The 9,623-nt window shown below is 48.6% G+C and overlaps 1 protein-coding gene across 1 annotated transcript; it reads left to right on the top strand.

The window, feature by feature from the left end:
* Window positions 1-3,252: 3,252 nt before the first annotated feature.
* Window positions 3,253-9,406, top strand: CEL (carboxyl ester lipase). Its single transcript, XM_010177260.1, has 11 exons — window positions 3,253-3,318; window positions 3,822-3,972; window positions 4,410-4,532; window positions 4,875-5,072; window positions 5,173-5,303; window positions 5,743-5,850; window positions 6,071-6,188; window positions 7,065-7,251; window positions 7,783-7,986; window positions 8,488-8,685; window positions 9,196-9,406. The coding sequence occupies exons 1-11, from the start codon at window positions 3,253-3,255 to the stop codon at window positions 9,404-9,406; spliced, it is 1,695 nt and encodes a 564-aa protein (XP_010175562.1).
* The last annotated feature ends 217 nt before the right edge of the window (window positions 9,407-9,623 follow it).

The raw sequence follows: 9,623 nt of genomic DNA, 5'->3' as shown, positions 1-9,623 counted from the left end.
TAGATCATTCCCCAACCTATACTGGAGCCTGTGGTTGTTCCTGCCCTGCATCTTTTCATTGTTCCTGAAAAGTAAGTTCTACAAGTCACTTGGTATCTAAGACATGGCAGGGCAGTTAGAAATAACGCTTTAACTACTGACAGTTTTGGCCACTGTACCACATTTGTATATTACAGCCTTTTTCCATAAACATTTTGTTTCCTGCTGCAACCACTCCTGAGGTGGCACATAGTATTAGCTTAACAACTCATGGGACATGGTCTATAGACCAGAAAATAAAGAAGAAACTTCAGCCAGACCTCAGCTATGAGATGTAATATTTCCCCTTTCAGTCAGAGCCCACTCTTCCAAGAGTGCCATTAAACCCTCATGAAAATAAAAGTGTTTGCAATTCGTGGAAACCTCACATCACATTTGTGGAACCTCTCAGGTCAGTGGGCCCCAATATCTATGAGGCTGAGATACAGCCTTCCACTAGACTAAATGCAACACAAAAAAATAAGCACAGGAGGAAGAGGAGCTCAGGAACTGTGTGTGCAGGTATTGTGGATGGATAAACTGAAGGTGATTTTAGTCTCACATTGCTTTCACACTCTGCCTGATTTGCCTTACTAACCAGCAGAGATCAATGCTTTGACACTAAAACATGACCAAGCAGGACTGACTTACCTTGAAATGGGTTTGTATGTTCTCCATAGATATTTATGTCTTCACCCCATCAGCTTACAGCTCACAAAACCTCCTCACCTCCTGTCCGAGGGAGCAGGGTTTTGGTGTATATACTCACAGTGCCTGCTCTTCCCCAGGAAGAGCAAAAGAAGCAACTACAACACCAGCCAGAGGACCCCCTCTCAGGCTCACCCAGAGAGTTAATGCTGTGCTAACAATGCCAGGGCTGTCCCCTTTTAAAGCATTTCCCTGTGCAGAGCTGCCACCTGCCCTCACAGCTTTGGGAGTTTCCTCTCAAGTCGAACAATAATCAGGTGTGCTCTGAGATCCTGAGTGGCAGAGCCGAGGGAATTACAGTTTTTAAGCTGAAAATGCAATACTACTGCGCCCTACAGGCTGAAACCAGCAAATCTGTTATTTTTATTTTAAATCACAATTTTTGGAGCCAGGCTCACCACTTTTTGAGAGGGAGGCTGGCTTATGGCTCCTTGTTATTTGGGGCTGGTAATTCTGCTTTTGCCCTGTCCTGGAGCTCTCACAGAATGAACACACCCATTGGCCACCCTGCTGGGATGAGCAGAAGAAACAGAAGCAACTGTAACACTAACACACACACACAGGGACGTGCCACCAACCCTGACTCAAGGACTTCATGGTGGTGTGGGGAGTGGGAATCAGCCTGTGTGTGGTACCTGGGGGTACCCATGGGAAATAGGGAGATCAGGAACGGGGTGAGGTTGGTTGCATGGGGTGGAGATGGGATGGAGATTGCCACCTGCTTAAGCTGCTGCCCTGTTCTGTTTTATTCCTCTTGATTTGGCACAACAGACGCAGGCGCACTTAAGAAACTGCCTGGCAGCAGAAACCTCAGCAAAAGTCCTGATGAGGACTTGCCAGGTACAGGGACCTGGTGATCTGGTGAAGATGACAGCCCCCCCCAGCACACTACACACAGCATGGGATGCAGTGAGCTCAGCTTTCCACCTGCTTCCAGTGGGCTGGAGCGCAGGGGAGAGTGTGCAGGAGTCGATGCCGTATGTTCCGGTGACCGTGCTCACCAGACCTGTTCCCTCTTGGCCCCTGGCTGGTTTTGCCAGAAGAACAATCTGTGAGATCTCCCACAAGAAACATCTTTCATTTTCTCACTGTAGTCCTTCATTGGGCCTTAAAAAAAAAGAAAGATCTTATTTCTAGATTTAATTAATAACTGTATTTCCATCTTGCCTTGTCCTTGTACCCTCCTGAGCTGCAGTAATTCCAGTGGAGCAAATGCAGAGGGTGAAACCTTTTGTGCTGCAAAGACATTTCATACAGATCAGTAACCAGCTCCCTGATCAGATAGTACAGGGGACCTCTGTCATCAGGCAACTGAATGTAGCTTTGCAGGGTTTAGAAATTTAAATTTTCTTTCCTCAGTGGTGTCACAAGAGACTTTTCTGGTACTAGTATGTGATTCCAAAATCCCTAGGGAGGTGGGGCCGAAGGTAAACCAATGAAGAAATCCCAACTAAACCCCTGGATGCTGCCATACAGACCTGGAAGAAAGTGTGCACCAATCCTGTGGATAAACAGGTGGAGGAAGAGCTGAGAAAGACCTCATCAAAAATTATGCTTGTTAACTACTGCTGGCTTCTCTGAAGGTTTTGTGATTGTGTTTCCTGTTTAACCTTGTTAAGAGTGAGATATAAGTGTGTGTAATTAGGCAAGGAACCTGAATCCAGGCCTTTGGGTTCCACTCCAGTTCGATATCAGTTCTCCTTTATGCCCTTAGCAAAATACATATTTGCTTTTTCTGTTCTTTAATCTATCAAATAAGAAGGACTGTACTGGCATATTCTGCCAGGGATACAGGAATATTTGGTGTTCTGAACAGCTGCACCTCCCTTTGAAATGATGCATGGGATAAAAATTTGTCAATGCATGACAATAGCACATCAGGAGAGTGAGTGAGTGAGCAGCACATATCTGAAAAGCCATCCAGAGCTCTGAAAGTGTCTTCCTTAGAGTTGCCCATGTTCTGAAAATGAATTTTGCAATTTGCCTTCTGTGGAGCTCTCCAGCCTTTTGGAGAGTAGACTGGCTGCTGGACAGACATTGTCTGTTTTTCTGAGGATAACGACGGGCAAATCTGAAATCTGACTGATATAACAAGTCTCAGTAGACGCCACTGAGAGGCCCAAAACTGAACACAGTACTCAAGGTGCAGCCTCACCAGTGCTGAGCACAGAGGAATGATCACTGCCCTAGTCCTGCTGGCCACAGAGGATTTCAGTCTCCCACACTTGTGTGAGGCTTCTCAAACCTTCAGCATATTTTTATGTTCTCTGGAGTTTGGTTAGACTAAGATATTTCCTTAGGTTTGACCTCCAGCCATGAAAGCAACATCTGCAGGGCTCTCACACAGTGACGCCAGTCTACCTCAGCCATGGTTTGACCTCAGCCTTCTGAAGGACAAGTGCATAGAGGCTCCATTGGTTTATCTTAGAGCCAAGACTGGGTCACGGCATTGACACACCACCTCACTCCTAGCTATATATATGTACACCTCCATTTGGGGACTGTCTCTTCAGGTGTGCACTCACCATGGCTCGCTGGGAGATCCTGTGCTTTGCCTTGTGCTCCTACCTTGGCACAGCATGGGCTGCATCTGTAAGTACAAAAGCATTTCTTATGGTTTTGTAAGATATTTTTGCCTGTTTCTGTCTAAATGAGCAAACTCTTGCTATGTCTGGTCTGGAGCCCATGAAAAAGAGCTGTGACAGCCAAGGCAGGGTGTTATCCTGCCCTAAACATGGCAAAGGCTCTCCACAATATTCTTCCAAGAGTTCCTGCACAATTCTGTGTCAGGTCTGGCCTGGTTTACACCTTAAGGCTGAAAGTCCTCACCCTCTGCTATTTATGTTTGGAAGTGCAGAGGAATTGCTGCTGCCTGCAGCAGGGCAGCCTGAAGGACATCTCCATGGGCACATCTCCAGCGGCAGCTACGTGTGGGCTTTCCACAAGGGTCCAAAGGGATGGCTGAGGAAGGGGCGCTGCAAGTGGGCCCATCTGGGGGACTGGGCAGGGTGAGGTGTGAATACTGGCAACATGAGAAGACAGAGACATGAAGGACTGTGGAATGGATTTTCTCTTCTCAATGATACCACATGTAGCTGGGCGTGGTGTACACCGAAGGCGGTTTTGTGGAAGGTGAGAATAAAAAACTGGGACTCTTTGGGGACTACATCGACATCTTCAGAGGAATCCCCTTTGCTGCCCCTCCAAAGACTCTGGAAGACCCCCAACCTCACCCTGGCTGGGATGGTAAGATCCAGCTTTTGAATGCTTTTGGTTTGGGCTTTTATTTTTGCTTCTCTCTCTTTAGTCCGTTATTGACAAACCAAACGTTGTTGCCTGCTTTCATCTACTAGAGCAGCACAAAGAAAAAGCTCTTAGTCTCATGGTGGGTATGAGAGTCTGTGTCTAAGTGTACCCAAGCAACTCAAGTAACCACATGAAGTAACAAACCCAAAGCATGGCACCTGCATCTCCCCTCCCCATGCCTTGGCTATCCAGAACTAGTTCACATGGGAAAGGGTGCCACTTTGTCACTCCCTCAGACCCATCACAGTGGCTAGGGACACTTTGCTGCCTCTGCACTGAACTCACAGAGGAGAGGATGGATGGACAGGCAGCTTGCCACGAAAGGATGGAGTTGATGCCTCTAACTAGGACCTGCTGTCTTCCCTCTCTCCTCTCAGGAACATTGCAGGCAAACAAATTCAAAAATCGCTGCATGCAGATGACGCTTACACAAACTGATGTGCGTGGGAGCGAGGACTGTCTCTATCTGAACATCTGGATCCCTCAAAAGAAGAAACAGGGTATGTGCTTGGTGGAGACCTGGGGAGGGGATTCTCAGTTGCCTTTTGTGGACAATTTGCTCTGGAGCATCTCTCAGCAGCTACGTTCCCATAGTGGGCAACTGCAGGAGTACTGATTTTCAGAGGGCTAGGAGGGAGCCACGTCAACCAATGTCCCTCAGCTGCAGCCTGTTGGGAGTTTCAAACTCTTCTACAGAGCATAGACTTGGCCATAGGCTATTGCAGAGCATCATGTCTGTTCATGCCCAGGTGGAGCAATGCTCAGCGAGTGGGTATGGGGATGGATGGACAACACCTTCTAGCTATATTGTGGTCACACTGTTTTTCTTCTTCACCCCCCAGTCTCTACCAACATGCCAGTGATGGTCTGGATCTACGGTGGCGCCTTCCTTGTAGGAGGGAGCCAGGGAGCCAACTTCCTTGATAACTACCTCTATGATGGCGAGGAGATTGCTGTGCGGGGCAATGTGATCGTAGTGACCGTCAACTACCGCCTGGGGCCCCTGGGCTTCCTCAGCACTGGAGACGCAAACTTGCCAGGTACGGTAACTGCCTCCTCCTCAGGGGACCCTGTCATGGGTCCCCAGCTTATCAGCTTTGCTGTGCCCTTGCTCAATGGTGGGTGCTCTCTGCTGCTCAGGGAACTATGGGCTGAAGGACCAGCACATGGCTATTGCCTGGGTGAAGAGGAATATCAAGGCCTTTGGAGGTGACCCAGAAAACATCACCATCTTTGGGGAATCAGCCGGTGCTGTTAGTGTCTCCCTGCAGGTATGTTGTCCTTGTTGGACCTCACCAGAGCCACTTCTCTGTAAATGGGAGAGATGGTCCCCTTGGCACTCCACCGCTTTCCTCCACATACTGCCTGATTAACATCCTCTCCTGTCCAGGGACAGCAATGTTCAGCCTCTTTGCTTTGTAGCTCCTCCTTCTTCTTCAGTTTAATCAGTCCCACCACTGCAGGCATGTGTCCTTGCTTTTGGGACCTCTGGTGAAATAGCATTTACTTGCCATGTGCCCTCTACTCTGCTCCTCTTCTCACCATATCACCTTTTAACTTTAACTGCTGAGATGGTTAAATAGCACAAGAGCTGGCAGCTTCCCTGGGCCTGGTGCACAAGCTGTGAGGGTATCAGGTGATGGTCTGGCAGGTGATGGTCTCTTCGGGATTTTGTACCTGAAACCCCCTTGTTTCTATTTTGCACCACAGACGTTAACCCCAAAGAACAAGGGACTGTTCAAGAGAGCCATCAGCCAGAGCGGCGTCGGTCTCTGCAGCTGGGCCATCCAGAAAGAACCGCTCGCCTGGGCTAAAAAGGTAACGTGCAAGTTTTGCTGAAGGAATGGAAAAAAAAAAAAGTGATTCTCTAGAAAAGAGCATCACTAGCAAGGGATTCAACAGGATCCACGCTGCCAAACAGAGCTTTGGATACACACTGCTTTCAGATTAAAACCAACCACTCCTCTGCTTCTGTGCCAGCAATGAAGCCTGGCTTTGGAAGGTAATGAGGTTTCTCTCTCTCTCTCTCCTCCTGCAGCTTGGAAAAAAGGTGGGCTGCCCCACAGACAACAGCACCATCTTGGCCAACTGCCTGCGCATCACTGACCCCAAAGCCCTGACACTGGCCTACCACCTGCAGCTGACTGATCTGCCCTGTAAGTCCCCCAGCCCGTGCTGTGGTCCACCACCCACACAAGGCTCACCACGCTCTTGACAGGACACTGAGATGATTTCCAGGAGTGTTGAAGCATTGCTTGTGTCCTTCAGAAAGGGGACAATAAGGACAGATCTCGCAGTTGCCCTTCCATAGGCAGGTGCACATCACGCTGAATGAACACTGTTCATTGTGCAATGGCAGTGGTGGCAGAGGAACTAAGGAGGGGCCATGCCTTGGCTCCAAAACAACTGCTTGGGCTTTCTGTTCTGTGAAAGCAGCAAGAGCAATTCCAGAACACAGCTTACAAACAAAAAAATAATTGAGCACAACCCTGCTATTTTCCTTTGAGTCGCTGGGTGGAGTGTAGAACTCTCACACCAGGTAGGGAATGCTTCTGCTTTTACTGCCTGTTGGAATTTCATTCCCAAGAAGACGCTCCTCCACTTGCTCTCCTACTGCTCCTAGTAAATAGCCCCAGTATTTAGCTGTACTCAGGACAAGAGAGTGTCCAAGCCACTGCTGTGCAGCTGCACTGGCTGGAGCCAGCCAGATAGGATGGGGAGGAGAAGTCCTGCTCTTCCCTACTTTTGGCTGGGTAGGGACTGGGTGGAGGAGAGGAATTTTTGATGTTACCTGCTGGTACTTGGCTGGTAGATCTCCTGCTCTTCTCCACCTACAAGCATGAGGTTTACTGAACTTAATCCTGTGGTCACCCTGCTCTTAGATGACATCCTACCCATGCTGAAGTTACTGCCCAAGCTCTCATTCACCTCAGCCTATCCCTTCTACAGTTCCATGAGTCAGCAGATATGCCAGGCCACACTTCTGTGTTTTCTCAGCTTCTGACAGACTCTGGTTTTGTCTCCTGCTGCAGCTCCCTTGGTTCACACACTTGCCCTCACTCCAGTCATCGATGGAGACTTCCTCCCAGACATGCCTGAGAACCTCTTTGCCAATGCTGCTGACATTGACTACATTGCTGGGGTCAATAACATGGATGGACACATCTTTGCTGGCATTGATTTACCTGCTATCAACCGCCCACTTGTGAAAATCACTCCGTAAGTAAAGCATGCTCTTAAAACCCTTAATAGGAGTAACCTTATCTTTAATGCAGCCCCCAAACTCCAAGGACTTAGACCTGAGTAGATAGGGCACTACTTTCAAAACAGGATCTCACTTCAAGCCAGGGTGCCAAGGGCATATGTCGCCAAGACCAGAGCCTTCAAGAGAAAGGACCAGCTAGTGGTGAAGCCTCCCCATGCACCTTTAAAGTGCTCCTGAACTCAGCACCAGCAGTAGGCTTGGCAGGTACATGCCAGGCATGCTGGGTGCCTGCCCCATAAGACTCTTCTTTGTGGACAGAAGGAGCTTGTGGCCAATTTGGCCCCAAGCTGTTCTGCTGAGAAATCTGGGAAGAACATACCTGCCATCTAAGACCTGGAATGAAATCACTGGCTTTTATTCCACCGAACTTTTGCTAGCCACAGGGTTGGAAGTGAACGTCAATGGGGGCTGGGATCCATTTCCATGAACCCTGCCCCACTTGAAGATGCCGGTCTGTAATTTGTTGATACTACTTGTCTTTTCAGGGAGGAGGTCTATAATTTGATCAAAGGACTTACTGTGGACAGAGGCGAACGTGGAGCCAACGCAACATACAATCTCTACACGCAAGCATGGGAAGACAAACCAGACCAGGAGGTCATGAAGAAGACAGTAGTGGACCTGATTACTGACTACATCTTCCTGGTTCCCACGCAGTGGGCACTGAATCTGCACCTGCAGAATGCCCGGTGAGCAGCTCTGCCCTGGCAGGAGCCCAAAGCCTGCCTGGGGGCTGAAATGCTGCATTGCCAGCACAGGGGGCTGGGGAACACGTTAAGAGGGTTGAACTTGAAGGAGACAAGCTTTTTGGTACTGAGTATACACTTACGCATGGATCATACAAACACAATTTCTCTAATGCTGCAAGGAAGTCATGCTAGGAACTTGTTTAAAATTTCTATTAAAACAAGGTTTGGTTCTTAAAAACTTCAGACTTCATCCTGGCAATGTTTGATGTCACAAGACATGATAGTTGGATGATAGGAGGGTTAGAGTGAGAATGAGAAATGGGAGAAATTACCAGATAGAAGGATGTTTTCTCCTGAGAGCACCTCTTAGATGCATGTGACCATCTTCCAGGGCTGAATCTCTGGCTCCGCTGGTGTCTGGAGTGTGGTTATGAATCCACACTCCTTTGCTCACCACTCGCAGCTCCTTAGCAAGTCTATTTTCTTTCCCCAGGAATTTAGGAATGCCAAGACATACAGCTACGTGTTCTCCCAGCCATCCCGAATGCCCGTCTACCCAAGCTGGGTAGGGGCAGACCATGCTGATGACTTGCAGTACGTGTTTGGGAAACCCTTCACCACCCCCCTGGGCTACCTGCCCAAGCACAGGACTGTCTCAAAAGCTATGATTGCTTACTGGACCAATTTTGCCAGGACGGGGTGAGTGATTCTGATTCCACATTTGGGGCTTGCTTTAGCACTTCAACCTCCTGCTTTTGACTATCAACGTCTCAGGAGCAATTCCCAAAAGTGAGGAGTCCTCTTTCTATACTTCTGTATAGAGCCTGGCTCTATGTCTCCCAGTGGTGGAATTTGCTCTGGGTCCTTCTCATCCAGGTAATCCCTGGGGACAGCAGAAGCATTTTCAGAACTTGTGAACTCTGCTTAAACTTAATTATGCTATTTTTTTAATCCTGCTATTCAGACAGGAGTTAAGCCCCTGTCTGCAGCTAAGGCTGATGCTAGTGAGGACCAAGGGAGGAGACTGCAGGTTGGCAAGTTGCTCCTAGCAGGCAGGATTGCTGTCACTTGCCCCAATATCGTACTCTCTCTTTGGACTCACTTAAAGCCTCACTTGAGCAGATGGGATCCCTGCCAAACACCACAAATCTTGCTGCATCCACAAGCTGTTCTGATAAAACTGAACTTCTGTTTCTTGTTTTTTCCCAGTGATCCCAATAAGGGGAATTCAGAGGTGCCCGTTACCTGGCCACCCTACACCAGTGAGGCCACTTACTATCTGGAAATCAACAATAAGATAAACCAGAACTCTGTGAAGCAGAATCTGAAAACCCGGTACGTGACCTTCTGGAACTCGGTCTATCGCAGTCTGCCGCAGGTTGCCAACATCTCCGTGGTTGACGAACTGCTGTGGAGCTAAGAAAAAACACCTTTTAAAAAGAGGTCAAATTCATTAAAGGTTTGCTTGTAACTGAGCGATTCTGGCTTGTCCGTGTCTTTGCCGAGACAGGATTTTCTCCCTAACATTAAGGTCTGGCAGCAAGTGACATCCAGTTCCTGGGCAAAGCTTTCCTTGACCTGACCCACAGCAATGTCCTGGTGAAGCTGCTGACCCACGGAGCTGCAGCTCGGCCAGC

This window comes from Antrostomus carolinensis, unplaced genomic scaffold (genome assembly GCF_000700745.2).
Source record: "Antrostomus carolinensis isolate BGI_N321 unplaced genomic scaffold, ASM70074v2 scaffold23130, whole genome shotgun sequence".
In the NCBI taxonomy this organism is placed as follows: domain Eukaryota; kingdom Metazoa; phylum Chordata; class Aves; order Caprimulgiformes; family Caprimulgidae; genus Antrostomus; species Antrostomus carolinensis.
Note: the sequence above shows the minus strand (reverse complement) of the source record. Positions and strands in the feature narration are given on the sequence as shown.